Consider the following 18,149-nt stretch of genomic DNA (forward strand, 5'->3'; position numbering starts at 1 on the left):
AAATATGGCAACAGCACAGTCCCACAAGGGACACACATACAGTACATACATACAGAGGTACACAATCTTGAGGTGGCAATGCCCAGGAGCTACCTCTTTTAGGCCAAAACAGAATTACATCCTCTCCCCTTGTTTCTCAGGATATCATAGGGTGCAGTTTTCATCCCTCCACTTCCCTCCAGGATGCCTTGGACTAACTAGACTGAGGAACAAAACTTCCACGAGGAACTTTATGTTAACCTCGCCCATTTTCACAAGTCAGATGAAGGAAAATGCAAGGAATATCAAGATAAGAGCTCCTTATTCCTTTCTGTTCCTGGTTCTCTTAATCGCACAGAGCAACACGAGCAAAAGGGTGGAGAGAGGAAGAGGAGGGGCCTTTCACCTGGGGTCCATCTCAGTCTGATGACAGACAGGCGCACACACACACGCACACAGACAGAAATACCAACGGATGAACACACACACTCCGGAGATGTTGCCTGGGGAAAGGTTTCGTAAACAAAATTAAAAACTCTACAAAAATAAAATAACTGTATAAAAAATGCCTTTACATATACACACACAAAATTAAATAAGCATTTACTTTAGTTCCAAAAAGAAAAAAATAACATTATTGCACAAAATGAAAAACCATTTGTTCTTAAGTGTATAAACTGTGAAAAAAAGTAACACTGAACCTCAGGCAGCTTGGCTGCAAGGGTCAAGGCGAGGTCAAGTCAACTTGGCAATGGCTTCACCCCCAAGTCCAACATATAATAAACAAAAAAACCAGAAATAGACCTGAAATAAAGATGAGGAAAACAAAATACTGACAGTAACATAATACTGAAAAACTACAAAAGTGTGAACAAAAGTCATGCAGAAATGGAAAGGTATAGATAGTAGGAGGAAGATGCGGAGCTGAGGGCTGTCGTTCCATGTTGCGGCAGCCCCAAAGTGAAAACTGCTGGTCTCTGGTCCTCTGTCTGCCTGTCCATCCTCCTTCTAGACGAACGAAGAGCCAGGGTTTGCAGCCAGAGAGGAGAGGGAGGAAAAGTGGTGGGGGGGGGGGGGTTAGGGAGTGGTTTCTATCTGCTGAGGCTAACCGGTAGGCTGTCCCTCTTTCTGCGCCGCCAAGTGTTGCGGTGATACTGTGTGTGCGAGTGAGCGTGTGTGTGTCCGCGGTTAGCCAGAACGGGGTTGTTGACCAGCGGCGGGTTGTGGAAGCCCTTCACGTTGAATTTGACTCCGTTCTGAGGAGGGGGAGAGAGAGAGAGGAGGAGGACACAGAGAAAAAATGATGATGCACTCAAAAGGATATCATCTTTGCTCATTTGATTTTTAAATTTTAAAATGGCATGGGCAAAGAAACAACAAAAAAGCAGGCTCATCTGGGAAAAAAGTTCAACCCGCCACTTCCACATCATTCGTAACACACTGCGTTAAACCAATTATCGCAGGTGGAACACTGTGTAATGAAACAAAATAAACCCTTATGGACATTTTTAATTTGAAGAAATTATATCACATTTATTAACTGTTAATTAGCCAGTAAGCATGCTCTCTTTGGCAGTTTATTTTGTTTCCCATAGCAACAAGTACACAGCAGATGTCGCAACATCAGGCTTCAGAGCAGCAGTGTTACTGTTTACTATCAGTTATGGATTACAGATGGCAATTGCATTTTTTTTACTACACGACTAGTCTGAAGAGAGTGAGAGAGAGAGTGAGGAAAAAGATAAGTACATGTGAGAAAGAAAAACACTTAATAGAGAATGGAGACCGCTGAAGGGAGACAGAGAATGAGATGGAAAGAGTGTGGACTCTTGTGTTGTGACACAAGGTTGTCTTGACAGTGCATTTGAGTGTGTTTGTGGCATCCGGCGCCTACCTTGTGTGTGTGGCTGGAGTGGGGGCTGGGCGGAGGCTGGGGGCTGGAAGGGGCAGGGGCATGAGCATGGGCTGGGGGGGGCATGTGGAAGAAGGGAGGGAGCCCGGTGTCTATACACACCTGTCTGCCAGGTATGGAGTGCATGGCTAGACCACCGGGCAGTGAGACGCGAGCCTGAAGGACGAGAGGAGTAATAATTAGTGACAGATAAGAGCAATGTATATGGTTATATTGTTCCAAATGTACACCTGTGATCTTATAAAATGTAGTCTATAGTGTCTGTAGCCATTGCTTTGCGCCCACCTGTGAGCCTGGAGGCATGAGCAGATGGTGTCCTCCCATGCCGGGCTTGCCGGTGCCCATGCTGAGGCCTGGCGGTAGGGCCAGGCCCAGGGGCGGGAAAGACGGGTATGGTTGCAGGGCAGGCAGAGGGACGGGGCACGGCAACGTTGAATCAGAGTCCTGCCAAACACACGAAGTGGAAGAGATAAAGAGCGGGGCTGACAGAGAGGAAGTCACTTGCAGCTTGTGTGTATTTCCATCCAAATAATAAAATAAAATCAGATGCAAATTGAGTGTGCTTCCATCAGCCGGGAAGGAGAGAATAAAATAGGCTATACAGCATGTATTTAAATCAGGTGGAAGTAAGTCAGATATAAAATGGATAGAGGTCTGTAGCAATTTACCACTTCACCATATGTGTGTCATACCAGCTAGTGCTGACTGCATTTCATGCTGTCTGGAGGCTGAATTACGGATATATGCAGGAGTTCAACAGAGTAGCTGTTATGTCAATTGACTGTTCGCTATGTCAGAATTTATTGGGGAATACTGCACGTTTCCATCTGCCATTTAGAGTGTAATATCTTACCTACAAATGAAAAAGCATCTCTCTTGTGTGTGTGTGCATGTGTGTGTGTGTGTTTCCTCACGTTGTCTGATCCAGAGAGTGAGGAGACAGAGGAGGCTGATGAGTGCTGCTGGGGGCTGGAGATGGACATGGGGGAGTCTGCGCTGTGGGGCGAAACCGAGTCCCTCTGCTGCTCTTCTGACCCGACACCACCGCCGAGCACACAGCTGGGCTCCTGCTCCGACACTGGCTCCTTGGGAGGTGAAACTAGAAAAGACGAATAAGAGCTGAGGATGGATGGGACTCACGACTGAACACACAGAAAAAAGTTCAGTAAACCACAAATTCATACTTTCCTCACTGGATTTTATTATTCAGAGATATCCAGTTTTAATAGTGTTATTGCCTTCATAGACTATTAAACTCTCAAATCTTTTTGGTTCATAAACGTCCTTGACCCTGATTTCTAATTTAACTAACTAATTTTAAAGTTCTATTTCAATGGATGAAATATACCTGTTTAATGAAGTGGGCATTTTCAACTTATCAGAAAAACCATTTATCCAGAAACTCCTCACACAGTGTTGGACTCAGAACATTATCGCTGACAGCACAGGCAGCTTTTTCCTCATTACGTGATTGTATATTGAAGTCTGAGGAATCGTACCTCTGTTATCCGTTCGTGCCAGATCCCTGCCCCCCCACTTGTTAATGATCCATTCCCTGTATTCGATCACTTCCTGGGTCAACCTGATTATCCTGCCCAAGGTGCTGCAGGGAGAAGAGGGAAGAGTTTAGCCAAGCAACACTATTATCTAGGAGTACCTTCAGTTCTGTTAAAAAGGACTCAACTCTGACCTTTCACAGTCTTTGTTGGGGTACGACCGTGCAAGTGGTGACACAGCATGACTCAGGACAGTGTAAGCATAGTCAAACACCTGCTTGACATGCATGGCGCCGTAGGAACCCCTGCCAACGTCATTACCTATATGAAAGCAAGACAAATACAACGATACAATCATAAACAATAAGATAAAGACAAAAACATCTAGCCAAGTAAGCTTACTTAGCTTAACTAAGTCTATTAGTAGTTATGAGTAATAGTCAAGCTTTCTCTAAACTGTTCACTGGCTGTGGGACATTACACACCAATATATAAAAATGCTGATTCTGTTTGGCACTGCAACTTGGTATTTAATATTACATCATATGGCCAAATAATAATAATAATAATAATAATAATAATAATAATAACAATAATAATGCTACATATTAGGATCTGAGGTCAACCATCGGAATAGTTTAATGTGCCAAAGTGTATGAATTGCAGACTTTAAAGCCACTATGTATAGAATATTTATGTGCTTATAGCATCTTTCAAATTATTCTGATGGAATAATTTGTGTTTGTAGAAAAACAGAAAAATGCAGGTAAAGATTGGTGCAGTCTATGTGTTGCATTTGACCCATTTATTCTGTGTCCTATAGCTGTCTGCCACAGTGTCATCCTTAAAACTACCACTGGATGGCACTAAAACACGGAATTTTCAAATCCTATGCATTGTGGCTTAAAGCTTTTGTTCAAAAAAATGATGAAAAGAACGTTAAAAATATATATTTCCCTAAACCAGAAATTACAGGCCCCTACTGCACAAATGTCAAACGTTTGCCATGATCTACTGTATAAAATGGCATGACCACTGGTGCAACTATGGGTCAAGTATTCCTCAGTAAATTACGTTTGGTTGTGGTTGGTGAATCTAAGCGCACTGACTGCTTTTAACTCAAAGAAAATTTAATCATGACTTTTCCATATATCAAACAAAACTAGCTTGTTGACAACTCATTTTCAGTTTTAACCCTTTGATTGTGGCGCATCTTTCAGTGCAACACAGTAATACATTTTCCCTCCTTTGCTGAAAATGTGTAGTTTGCAGAGGTATTTGTTCTTAGAGTCCGCTATCTTCTGTGTTCCAATTTTTATTTGACTCTAATCACTGTAAACACACCTGGAAGCAGTGGGTCCTCTATGCAGAGCATGGATGGCCTGTATCCATTTGTCATGGACTTCATTATCTCCTCTTTGGCTATGTATGCACCCCCATTTTTGATGCGAATCCCTGTTTTCAAGTAGTTGAAATGGCGGCCATACAACTCAAAGAACTCTATCAGCAAGACGCCCAAGTTCTCATTTGGGTTTCTGGCATCAATACGAGGATGAAGCTGGAGAGCAAGGACATGGAGACATGATTATTATGCATTTAATATGCTAATACACTACAGTTGTGCTAATATACTACAATAGTACTGCAGCTATTGTACTGTCATGCCTGCTGTATCATCAAAAGCATTGCAACCATAAACTGGGCTAAGGCTGCTTCCTCCTCTTAAATATTTTCCCTTTAGAGATGTGTATTTGTGGGTTACTCTACCTGTAGGAAGCTGATGACCATTAGGATGAGGCTGTAAGAGCTGATTCCCCCGGTGAAGACTTCATTTAGATCCCTCTGTAGTAGAAACTGCTTCAGTACAAAGATCAGGTAAGGCAGCACTGGATACTTCTGAAAGTGGAAGAAGAGACAGATGTGGAATGAGAATGGTGGATGCAGTCAAACTGTGGATTGAGTAGAGGGAAGAGGGTGAAGGAGTAAATCTTAAGAGAAAAGTAGATTAAAATTTGACTCTGGTTCCATTTGTATGACACACTGAAGAGAAGTAGGGCTTTCAGATGAAGTGTACAGAATGAGGTAGAGGTAGGACGAGACTACGATTCAAATGGGAGAGCAAATTATTCAAATGATTATAAGGATGTAATCTTGTCCTGTAGGGGTGTGAATCTTTGGCTGAATGGCTATTTAATTTGGTGATTCTACACAATTCAATTATTATTTTCTTCACAATTAAAGTCAGTTTAAGTTAATTTTGATTCAGTAGCTATTGGGCATCATACTGTAAATCCATGCAACTACATCTCGCAGTGGAACTGAGTTTTTGTAAGATTTACCAGAGCTAGCTCCAGTCACAGAATCACAAGTTCAGTGGAAATGTTGTGTCGCCTGAGTTAGTTTCGTACATTAGTCATGTTTCTATAGTCACATTGGAGCAGTTTTGCATACGGTTGCTATTTGTTTTTCTTTTGGGAAGCCATAATACTGCCACCCTCTACAAACTCCCTGCTGAAGCCACGATTATTGCGGAAGTCATACTGATTCAAACCAGTTTCTCTTCAGTAAGTGGATACAGTTGAATTATCGTCATTTATAATCAATGCAAATATGTATCTAGCTTCCAGCTGGGCCACACTTTCCACAAAAGGTATCCAATGAGGCCTCCCAGGGCCTGTGACTTGATAATGTGTTGAAACCCCAGAGGATAAGGGAATGGGAATCACAAATGTGTTCATTTTCCAAATGAGAAGGCAGTATAACCTCCTGGCAGTTTATGTCTGCATATCTGTGCCAGTGGAGCAGCAAGGCTTGGTTGACTTTTCAAATATGCTTTTAAGAAGTGAGAACAAGACTTGGAGGTACACTGATCCAACAGGCAGCATAGCAACCTGGCATGATGACCTCTCTATAACAAGACTGGACTGGAGCGTGTCTCGCCTACACATTAACAAAATCAACTAATCACTGGATTAATGTTGAGTACGCTTGTCAACAGCAGGCTTTCAAGCTGGGACATGTATTCCCAGAGAACCGTAACACAAATATGCAACAGCAACAAAAGGACAAAAGCCAAAACCTGACAGCTTGCTGGAACATCAGCACCTGGAATTCCTCTACTGCATTAGCTACTAAAAGCGTAACTAGAGCAGGCAAAGATCCACCTTCAGCAGGAATTTTGTCAGAGCCATGGGGTGAAATTCACCTCCGCTGTGTAGATTTGGCAGCTTCTCGGCAACACACAGACTCATTTTGAGTTAAGTGGAGATTATACCCAGCACTGTTGCTGGGGTCTGTTCCAGCTTCACTCTGGAAATGAGATGAGCCAATACAAGATTGGAGTGAAATAAAGTGTAACGATTTCAACTGCTGGTCTGCCTGATTCACAGAGGGAATTTCCAAAGTTCTGTATTTAGACCCCACTGTAAAATGGCAATTATGTGTCTCCTCTGGTGTTTTTTTTTTTATTTAAATAGGTCTGCATGACCTTTTGCGGCTCTCTTCCTACATTTCTATATGTACTGCTTTTATAGCATGTTGCGGCTTGATTTCATTTACAGGCATGTGATCGTCAAAGGTCAAAAAAGCAGGAAAATTACAGAGTGAAGAGCAAGGCGCGGCAGTCCCTCCCCTTCCTACGTACTTAACAATGCAAGTCATTTATTAAGTATATATTGATAGATTCAGGTTCCCAAATCTGAGAATTTGCTGCTTGTCTGCTGTGTTAAATCATCATACATTATTATATATTTTGGGTTTTCTGTCTGTCAGACAAAACAAGCAGGTTGAAAAAGTCACCTTAGACAGTTTGACATTTTAAAACCAAATGATAGATTGTCAGATTAATCAATGATGATAATCTTTTGTCACAGCTCTAATGAGATTAGGATTATATTCTCAATTCAATTATTAGTTGTTGACTCTGTACGGTGACGGAAATCAGCTAAAAATGTCCATCTCACTTTTCTAAGAGTCCAAATTGATGTGTTTGATTGTCTTGTTTTGTCTGACCAGCAGTGCAAAAACCCCAAAATAATCTGTTTACAATATAAAAACTAGAAAAAAAGTATCAAATCCTCAAACTGAACCCTAACTTGAACAATTAATTGATAATCAAAATAGTTGCCAAATAATGTTCTGTCAATCAGCTAATCAATTACTCAACTATTTGTTTCAGCCCTGACTCACATGTTCTCAAAAGCACTCAGTGTGTTTATCAAACTTCCTTGTTGATATAATTTGTGCGCAAATGTTTTTTCTACGACTATAAATAATTTCTACACATTTACAAACTTGGACTTCTCCAGAGTTTGTTTTGTTTAAAGGATGATTTATGAGCACACACTTACTGATCAACATTTGAAATAACTAATCTGAGACAACTAGACAAACTATTCGTACCCAGGTTCACTGTAAACTCAGACTTATCGATCTCACTGTTTAGAAGTAGAAAAGTAACTTTATTTCAGCCTGAATTCTTTCTAAATCTGTAATATCTTTTATTCTGGAGGTTTAAACTCATGTCCTCTCAAAGAGGCTGTTTACACTTGGTTTTAAAATGCATTTTGTTGATCCAAACACAAGTGGACAGACACATCGACATTCACACCTGTGTATCATGCGTCTCCAAGTTGCCCAGCTGACCACTTGTGTTCAGATTTTGTTACTGGCTACGTTACTTCCACTAGAAGGTCAAAGGGCCCGTCACCTGACAAGCGCCAGATTTGTTTTGTACGGGCTAGCTAAGAAAACAAAAATGATCCAGGAACTAATATACATGGGTCACAGTGTCGGTGATTAACACAGGGACCACAAACCACATGAAAACTGGACTTTCAGCTCCGTCAGAGATAACTGAGTGGAGTTGAGTTCCCCCCCCAAAAAAAACAAGTGTAGCTGTAACCTGTGGATTTTGAAAGCATCGCACCTTAACATAGTCTTTAATGAAGCTTGCCGCCTTGACTCCAGTCTCCACGTTGAAACTGATGTCCACCTTCACCTCAGTCTCCTGGTCTGTCAGCTTAATGATTGGCACCTGAAAGAAGATAAAGTGATGTGTATTAGCAAAACGTTACACTCGAGCCATCATCTAGGGAGATTAAGGAAAAAAACAAAACAAAATGAGCGTCTGCGCTAACTGGCAGTCTTTTAGATCACATTTTCTAAAGAAATCACATATCTGAAATGATCATTCAGCCATCATTTTCTTATTATCATGTCAGTCAAAACAACAGTGAAGTTTGCAGTGGTTTTCCTGGTCTTGTGCACACCCCACAGAATGAGTGTGTATACTACTGAGCTACTATTCTGAAAACTACTGCTGCTATAAACACTCAGTGACTTCACCACAGTAGAGGCCCACATGACCCGCACTGAGGTATTTTATGCATTTTTGGATCTGCAGAATAATGGCTTGACTATCCACTGTTTTTTTTCATATTATAGAGGCCAGTAAACAGAAAACTGTATATTCTCTTTTAAAAACAGGAAGATGACCACTAAGTCCACCACAGCTGGCAGAATGTGCCACCTCTCATGCAAACAGATGGAGGACACTAATTGAGTCTCACAGGTTGGTGCACCTCTTTTTCCCCCTCATCTTTTCACAGAGATAAAAGAGTGACTGAGCCAAAGCTTTATACTTTTCACTGACCATTTGAAGTCCAAAAGAACTTTTCTAGGAATGTAAAAAGTGCTGCCAAATTTTGATTTGGCTGGGTTTGTTCCAAATCCCTGTTTGGTTTCCCATTAACTGAGGCTGTAATATTTTATTACAAACTGAAGAATAAAACATTTAAGAAGACCGATATTAAAGCAAATATTTTAAACGAGCCATAAAACAAGTCTATGACACAAATCAGTTTTTATTGCATCGGTGTTCATGGAACAGTCACAATCACTCCTGTGTTTGATGGACATGTGCTGCAGCAAAGCAGCGTGGCTTTATTCAAGGACAATATGAACACAGCATGGCAGACTACTCACTGTAGCCTTGTCCAGCACTTTAATGGAGAAAGGTTCTGCCACATTATGCTTGCGAAGAGCTTGTTCTAGCTCTTGCAGTGGGGGTCGCTCCCATTTCCCAAACACCACAAGGTCGATGTCACTGAGGGGGAAAAAAAAACAGTCACAATTAAAATACTGAACAGCAAAACAAGCCAAGTATAGAATGCTCATTAACACTTTTCTTTAATTATAAATAATAGGTCTTGCCTTGTTGGAAGGTACAGCCCTGTGCTGAAGCTGCCAAATATTTGGACCTGCAAAAACAATGTTGAGGTGTTAAAATATGAAAATGAGGACCAATGTCACCAAAGTTCAACTACAAGCCATAAAGACACTATACAGGAAATGAGGGACTACAAAAGAACCAAACAACCACTTTTCAAGATCTCTCATATCACATTCTAATTATAAAGGGCTTGGCTACATGCGTTTGTCAGTGCAGATCCTGTATCGTACAACAGCTCATTTACTAATGATGTATACTATACTCCAGTGAAATGTTTGCAAACTAGCAGGAACTAGGTATTTCCGGGTTCCACTTCAGAGACCGTAAATGCTGCCAAGTTGAGAACGCTGCCAAATTAAGTATACAATGACTGGGGGGAAAAATGCTGTGTTTGTGGGCTGTGAGCGAAAGCTCTCCAAAGGAAGCGGAGTGGAGTTCTTTCCTTTTCCGTCTGGGAAATACGACAAGGCAATAGCACAAAGACGGGCCGGGATTAATAGGTTGAAATGAAAAGGGAGCTGGTACAAATCAGAGGCTTGATCCATTTACCTGACAATCTGGCTCACAGTGGAAGTGGGGAAGACTGGCAGCCAACAAATCACTGCTGTGCGTGTTTTACATGATTAAGTAATGAGAAGAGACATTACATCAACCTTACCTTGCTGGACAGTACTACCCAACCAGCTGCGAGACACTCCACTTTCTCTATTTTGTGTTATTAACACACAAACGTGTTTTTAAAAATCATGTGGCATGAGGAAATACAAAAAGTACACTAAAAATGTGATTCTTAAAAAAAAAAAGTCAGAATAGAGTCAGTTTTGTGGAACTTGCAGCAAAGGTGTTACAACTTTTACTGTCTTTAATTAAAAAGTGTCTGCTCTGGAACAGCCAAATAAAAAAATCCTATCAATTGATGTAAGTTTGACAGCGTCTCAAGCACCTGACTAACTATTAAAATAACTGAAAACAAAGTTTTGCAAATTCCGACTCATCCACCTAAACTCATGCAAAAGTAGTTATAGAACAGAAAACAGCATAAATACGCAATATGTTGGTATTATCTTGTACAAACACTGCCTCACCTAAAACAAATTGATATAAAAACACAGCACCTCAACAATGATTTATGAGCAAACTGAGATCACCATTTGTCTGCGTGCCAATAATTCCCCCTCCGGGAATGGCCTGTATGATTTAAAAGATTGCCCTCCAAGATATTAAGATCCTGAACGAGGGAGAAATTGATCCAAATAAACGCAGGCGTATATATGTATCTTACATCTGCAGTGGGCCACAGCTCCTTGATGATCATCTCTATCCGGTTCACCACCTCTTTCCTCATAGCTGCCTCCTCTGGTCGAGGAGACATGAAGTTGTAGAAATCCATCACCTCCTCGTGGAGTCTGGGCAGGAAGGATGAAGGGGTTATTCTCACCACATTAAGACTTATGCTACACACACACACACACACCACCAAACCTGGACTGAGAAATGAGACTGTATATGATTTGAAACATGTCTTCCCTTTTGGAATATTTCATATTTTTCCATTGCAGACTTGTATAGAACTAACAATCTGATGAGGAAATCTTCTAAAAATGGCCTTACACAGATACAAGATTTTGGCATGCTATTTGGAAAAAAACAAAAAAAAAATAAAAACCCTCTCCAGATGGCCCAAGATATGCTTTCTTGTTATCACTGTTCTGATTAACCCCCATCATGCCAGAGCTAGGAAAGCAAAGTAACAGTATAGTATGTTCAACTGGAAATATTGTATTGTGTAGTTGATGGTTCCTTATCTTCTACTTTACTAAAGGCCTGTCAGATTACCAAAAGAACAGGATGAATAGCAATACACTGGATTAGTATTGGCACTGATACAGAAATGGATCAGGTTTCAACCAGACGCGACCGATTTGGGCATGTCTGAAAATTTCTAGAAAGCTGCGATTTTACTTGGAATTTGTTCAAGCTTAAAGGTGCAGTGTGTAGAGTTTGGTGGCATCTAGCGGAACAAACTTGGCAGAAATGGAATATAATGTTCATAAGTATGTTTTAATTAGTGTATAATCAAATGAAAATAAGAACCATTGTGTTTTCATTACCTCAGAATGAGCCCTTTGTTTCTATATAGGGAGCAGGTCCTCTTCCACAGAGCCTGCTATGTTTCTATGGTAGCCCAGAGCGGACAAACCAAACACTGGCTCTAGAGAGGGCCTTTCGCATTTTTCGTGAGTTTCACGGCCACCGTAGGTTCTCCTACATGCTTGGAAGGGGAGGGGGAGGGGTATTCGGTTGGTTGCAATCTGCAGCCTCACCCCTAGATGCCGCTAAATCCTACACACTGCTCCTTTAATTTACTGTTGTTTCAGGATTTATTTTCCTTTTTTGGTAAATGCTACTTTAGAATCATAACTGTGTGAAACAAGACTCAAAATCACACTCATTTTTTGGATCAATAATCATTTGAGTCAAAGCTTGTTTCCATAACCTGCCTAAAGCGTGTCCTATGCATAACAACTGTAACCTTAGCCCTCAACCAAACCGCTTGCCCAGAAATAAGCAAGTACTACAAGGGGTAGTACATAGTAAGGAGGGAGGGAGACTTTGGAGAATTCTTATCTCAACATCAGTGCTGACATTTGGTCCTCACAAAAGACTAATTTTTGATTGCGATTTACACCAAGGTTTGGAGAGGAATGTGAAAGGAGTGCTTAGTGAAACACTGTGGGCCACATTATCCACAGTTATACAGTCTTCTTGTTATTGCAGATATGGTTTTGTGTTTGGCAGCAGAGGGGCACATATAATGTAAAGATTTCGGACCAGTCAAATGCCTCAGAACAGTGGATCTCTGTTCAACCCCATGGCCATTCATTTTTCTAGGAATGCATGCCATGATGTCAGTGTGAAATACAGAACAGGGAGACTGTCACAATCAATTACCAGAGGCCTGGAGGAAATGCAGTCAGCCCATGTGCCCACTCCTTAGTGAAAACTCTCTGCCAGCAAGCCAGTTAGGCCAGGACGTATACATGCCAATAGTCCGCTGCTTACAGAAGGCATAGGTATTGTTGGGCCCCCCACAGTCAAAATAAGTGCTAGCACAGCCGTCCCTGGCACACTAGTTTAGAGTCAAACATCTCTTTAACAACTTTAGGCCATAATATTTAAGTAAACAACAGTGTTCGCTGTTGTAGTCTATGACCGCATTATTATGACAGCCTTGTATCTTAGTGAAGAAGTAATGTTTTTAACAGATGGGTTTCTATTAACCCAACCATAACCTCAAATCACCACAATTTGAATCCCGCAACAGTGAACCGACCATTATTTGTATTTTCAATTTGGAAAGCAAAATCCCTCTATGTGGGACTTCAAAGGACGTCCCTGAAGGCAAACCACTGCAAGAGCAGTGAGTGCACAAGCCAAAACTTGCATCAGAAATCTTGTAGAACCGTGAATATACAGAGCAAATGAAAGATGTTGTTCTTTCACTATTTACAGAACAAATTATTCGAGAAAATCTTAAAATTTCAGTTGACAAAGGGCTAGTGCTACTGGGCAACTCAGCATCAAGCATGTGGAACTGCTATCATGACAAACACCAATTCCTTGTACAGAAAATTCCCAGATAGGTGCAACCAGCCATTACAAATATCACAAGTTCCTGTAACACATTTGGAAGTTTCTTGGTCATTTGCTTTGTAAGGGGGCTTCTGTCAGAACAAAATGACTACAATTATAACATTAAAGATATATACTATAATGCTTATACTAACATACTCAGTTACACAGCTCTTACTACATCAACAATGTGGGTGTTGTACATTTACACAACATCCGCTAGTCATTTATGAATACACAATGGCTAGAAAAACAGACATCAAACCAAAAAGTAGTTAAGCTCTACTCAGACTGTGTTCACATAAACTGATATTGTTGCTGCAGTCTCTTTTATCAATAGGAAATATGTACACATGTGAAGAGATGTGTCCGTAAATGTTTACAAGTCCCACCCCTGTCTGTTATGCCACACTGATGGAGAGCTCCATAAAGAATGAACTGGAAAAAGAGAGGACTGCGACTGCGACCAGAATAACTTTTTGGGAAAAAATGCCATTTATCCATAGTTGACTACAACAGTAGTCAGAACATGTGCATCATTTAACTTGCTGACAAATACTAAGTTTCGCTTCATTATGTTACAATCACTTAGTGTAATAAAATGTAGTGAAAACTAATGAAACATACAAAATCAAGATCCCCCTTTCAATACAATACTTTCACCATGCCCTCACTGTGCAGAGACTGATTGCTTTAGGATCAGGAATAGTTCAGGCACATTGGAGAGTTACTGGACAGTAGTAACTTCCCCAGCATTACCGTTACACAAGTTACAGTGTTATTCAACCCCGTTAGCTAAAACCTGAGCGGGGCTGTAGTCTTTTATAATTATTTTCGTGAGTCTACGAAAGAGTTTCAACTCTACTTTCTAATTCAGCATAACTGTATTCGGTCAACGAGGAGAGTTTATTAAATTCTGTTTTTAAATCTCTGGTTTCCTAACTTTGAGTGTGCTGCTGAAAAAATGGAAAACCGTTAACGTTAGTTAGCTAAGTTAGCTTGGTCAAGCTCGCAAACGGGCAACAGTTAAAAGCAACACATCCGGTTAAAACCGTCTAAAAATACATACACATTTGAAACAAGCACTATTCAATACATGTCGGCGATTCCAATAAGATGAGTTTTCTAATCATTCTTCGTAACAATTTGATACAAACTGCTGTTTTTGGGACCTCCTAGTTCAAACTTCAACAAAATATCACATAGCTTCCGGTGTTGTTCTGGCCGTCACTCGGTGTCTTTACGCAACTAACGGTAGCCTTTTTTTTGCTATCCAGCAAAAACAGCCCAACTCCAGTCTGGTGGATGCTCTGGCGTATTCAAACTGCGTTGGGAAACGAATAACTAACGTAGTTTGTAACATGATACTTAATACACATAGTTACACAAGAACCAACAACATATTTTAACCAATAAACCTGCGGGCAAAACGTTAAAAGACGTTCAACCACTCACCCGAGGACCCCGGGGTTGTACTTCCTCGTCTTCCAGGGCGTCCAAGTGCTCGCATAATTGCCATTAGTGCAGTTAGAAAGCAGGTAATTCATCCCATAAGTGCTCGCCTTGTTGTCACTTTTCCTCCGGCCTGGATGGTGACTGTGTGTGTGATTTACAGGTGCAGATGGGTGAACCTGGTGACGCTTCACGCAGATCTGCTGTAGATTGAAAGCCGACTGCTCCTGTAGGTGACGGTGATGATGATGGTGGTGGTGGTGGTTGTTGTGGTGGTAAAGGTTGACATTATTGTCCATGCTGTCGCTCAAGTTGAAAAGCAGATTGGCACCCCCGACGTTTTTATTAACATTTCCACCCATAGTCCTCTCTAGTGAGCAGCTGTCCGTCCCTGAATCCAGTGAGGACGACGGAGAGGCAGATCCCGTCTTCTGGGGCAGGGTTTTCCCCTCACCTGGTTGAGAAGTGTTAGCCGCGGTGAAAGAGTTGTTCCCGTTGGATATCGCAGTGCCGTTCATCATGATGCTGCTGCTGTGATGGCTGCTGCCGTTGCTCTTGCTCGATGCCACATTTTTTAAAACATCCAGCGCAGCGAAATTCACGCACTGGTTGTGGTTCTGATTGTGGAGCTGCTGCTGCTGCTGAGCGGAGAGTGTCCGTACTCCCTGAGAGGTCTCCCAGACGTGCATCCATAAGGCGTTCGCAGGTCCTTTCTGTTCGGGCTGAATCCAAGCTACCCTCGGATCCATTCAACTTCTCTCTCTGGTTAAAACCCCCCCCGACAAGTATCTAACTCACACTGGCGAGCCCGTCGTGATTCTGCGCCGCCTCCTGGACCTTTCAAAAGGTCGCTATGCTGTCCGGGGAGTACGAAAAGAGACGTATTTAAACATTAAACCGAATTAGGACCATTGATAAAGTGGCCCCTTTACACCGCTAGCTGGGGAAAAAAACGCTAGTCGATTCCTACGGGAATTCAATATGGCGTATTCTCTTCAAATCCATGCGCATGCGCTCTACGAGGGGTTTCTTAAACCATGACTGCGCCCCCCATCCGCCCACTTCTTCATCACTCCTTCATCACTCCTCAGCCGGCCGGGTGATGAATTGCACAGAATAAATATTTGAATTTTGATTTTGATAAATATTTAATTGAACAACAAATGAATTACACGCTAAAAACGTCAATAATGAATAAGGATCCTGTGGAGCAGGGCCTGGGGACCCAGAGGTCCTTGTACACTACTCCTCCTCTCCCTCCCCCCTAGCCATCACCAGTGGGTGGGTGGGTTCAAAGGGGATCCCCCCATCAACATGAGGCTGGACAGTGGCTAAATCTTGCAGGAATGACAGTTCATTGTTAACAACATAGACACAAACAGCTATCCTAGGGTAATGGCACATATTTGAACTGAAATTAGAAAGATGTTACAAATTTATATGTAAGTGTATCTCTATTTAGGAGGGCTCTGACAAAAAAAGCTCACTGTAAATATTAGAAATTTTGAGGGGGAAAAAAAACAGAGCAACATGAGCATTTAACAAAAATATATTTCACATAAACAGTAGACAGAGAGCGAGACCACATTGTGTTGTCAGCTGGCATCTGAAATACTGCTGGGGGCCATAATCACAACCTCTGGCCTTGAAATGCTGCTCTCTCTCTCTCTTTCTCTCTCTCTCTCACACACACACACACACACACATACAAACGGGAGAAAGCCACATTACATTCCACTGGGTAACACATTGAGCTTTTTCACTGTCTAAGTGTAAATGGAGCCTCTTCCTTTTCTGTTTATTATTTCAGATGTACGCTGCGGCCCCTCAATCCAAATGCTCTTTTTCAAGGGGCAATACACAGCAGGTGGTGTTGATCACTCCAGAGTCTGTATGCAGCCCAGGCCCAGTAACAGCCATCTCCCAGCCCATTAAGCTCTATGATGGAGTGGAGGCAGGCTGGATAAGGCATAACCGGCACCTTCTGGGATGCATGAAAAAAAAGAGAGAGCGAGGGAGAAAGCTTCTTGCATAATGCCCGCCCCTGCTACTCACGTGCAGCATGTGACAGACTCAAGGAAAACCCCCCCAGAGCAAACTATGTGTCAGCTAGGATATGTAGCTCTCTCTATAACACACTCAGGCATCCACACAGCTGCTCAGCCCCACTGTATGCCTATAGAAATCTAAGCTCCTCTTTCTATTGCTCTCTATCGTACGCTGTGTGATACGCAGGCATTTGAGTGACACACCAGATTGAATAGGTTATTCCTCTCATCTCTCATGTCACAGTCTCGGCTCAAGCCAAACGCTGCGGCTGTGTGCCAGTGTGCGCGCGTGTGTGATTTCAAGGCTGGTTTGCCTCATTGTCAGCTTTTATGGGATTACCACATTGGTGACGACTGGACCATAGCTGACAGATGCCTAACACACACACACACACACAGACACAGACACAAAAACACACACACACACACATATATACATATATATATATATATATATATATATATATATATATATATATATATATATATATATATATATATATATATATATAAACAGAGACATGGCTGGAGGAGTCAACAGTATGCTCATAGGCGTAATAGTAACAGTAGATAATATTAAAGAACCAGGCAGTTGTCTGAGACTGCATGCGGCTTGAATGGTAATGAGGCCGCGGCATGTTCCAGATATTTAACCCACATTAGTGGAAAGCTGCATTTACACTGTTACATCAACGTTTATTTCAGATTTCTGCACATGAGCATATTGCCTGTGGTGTGTCAACCCCACTGTGGGGCTATACAGTATAACCAGGACAATTTAATTGATGCAGAGCACCTGAGACCTTTTTCACAGCAGACATTTTGACTTGTCATAGCAGGAAAAGCACAGGTGTAAGTTACTAATAACATTAACAATGGCTCTGTTCCATTTAGGTGATAGGTCAGCGAGCCAGCATGCACAATATGAGGGCTTTGAAACGTGCACACGTAAATGGAATTCAGCCATGACCAGCGGTGTGTGGTCCATTAAGGGTGCTGGGGCACCGTCTCTCCTGCAATTCCAATTGTGAAATACATATTTGAATGAAAAAACGTTTTTTTTTTTTATTGTTGTGTTGTGTGTGTATACATTTCAGTTGTTACTCTCATATAAATCATACATAATTACAGAAACGTGCAATGATTAATGAAAAAGCTCTGCCTCCAATCTTTGTCTGTGTGCTGAAGGGTGTATTTTTCTCCACTGGATGGTGGTATGTGTGTTATATGTTCAGCTTTTCCTGGTGGCCTCTGATTGGTTGACACCGCACGCTGAAAATAAGTGGATCTGGGCCATAGTGGCTAGCTCTGGGTCTGAAGAGTGAGGCCAATGTGGAAATGTCTTAAACCTAAATCTTTCTAATGGCCAGCAGTGGGTGACTCCACTGGTTGCAAAA

At 41.7% G+C, this 18,149-nt stretch overlaps 1 protein-coding gene across 2 annotated transcripts; it reads right to left on the reverse strand.

Moving 5' to 3' along the window:
- Positions 1-596: 596 nt before the first annotated feature.
- On the reverse strand, positions 597-15,717 carry tent4a (terminal nucleotidyltransferase 4A). 2 transcript variants are annotated; one of them, XM_042435581.1, is made up of 13 exons: positions 14,708-15,717; positions 10,902-11,025; positions 9,601-9,647; positions 9,373-9,493; positions 8,315-8,422; positions 5,155-5,283; positions 4,732-4,945; positions 3,582-3,708; positions 3,391-3,494; positions 2,806-2,990; positions 2,177-2,335; positions 1,874-2,047; positions 597-1,235 (listed from the first exon to the last, which is right to left on the reverse strand). In XM_042435581.1, exons 1-13 carry the CDS (start codon positions 15,451-15,453, stop codon positions 1,071-1,073), a joined length of 2,403 nt encoding a protein of 800 aa, XP_042291515.1. In that variant the 5' UTR covers positions 15,454-15,717; the 3' UTR covers positions 597-1,070. The 2 variants fall into 2 exon arrangements, with proteins under 2 accessions (XP_042291515.1, XP_042291516.1); XM_042435582.1 differs by lacking the exon at positions 14,708-15,717 and adding an exon at positions 14,322-14,652.
- Between the last annotated feature and the right edge of the window lie 2,432 nt (positions 15,718-18,149).

Source organism: Thunnus maccoyii, chromosome 15, assembly GCF_910596095.1.
Source record: "Thunnus maccoyii chromosome 15, fThuMac1.1, whole genome shotgun sequence".
NCBI classification, from domain to species: domain Eukaryota; kingdom Metazoa; phylum Chordata; class Actinopteri; order Scombriformes; family Scombridae; genus Thunnus; species Thunnus maccoyii.

What these genes read in the sequence shown, in the direction of transcription:
- tent4a (XM_042435581.1), bottom strand. Translation starts at nt 15,453, where the DNA reads ATGGATCCGAGGGTAGCTTGGATTCAGCCCGAACAGAAAGGACCTGCG. An exon ending in TCATTAAAGACTATGTTAAG is followed by an intron (nt 5,284 to 8,314) that starts GTGCGATGCTTT and finishes TTCCACTTTCAG; the next exon opens with AAGTATCCAGTGCTGCCTTA. An exon ending in GGCACGAACGGATAACAGAG is followed by an intron (nt 2,991 to 3,390) that starts GTACGATTCCTC and finishes CGTCTTTTCTAG; the next exon opens with TTTCACCTCCCAAGGAGCCA.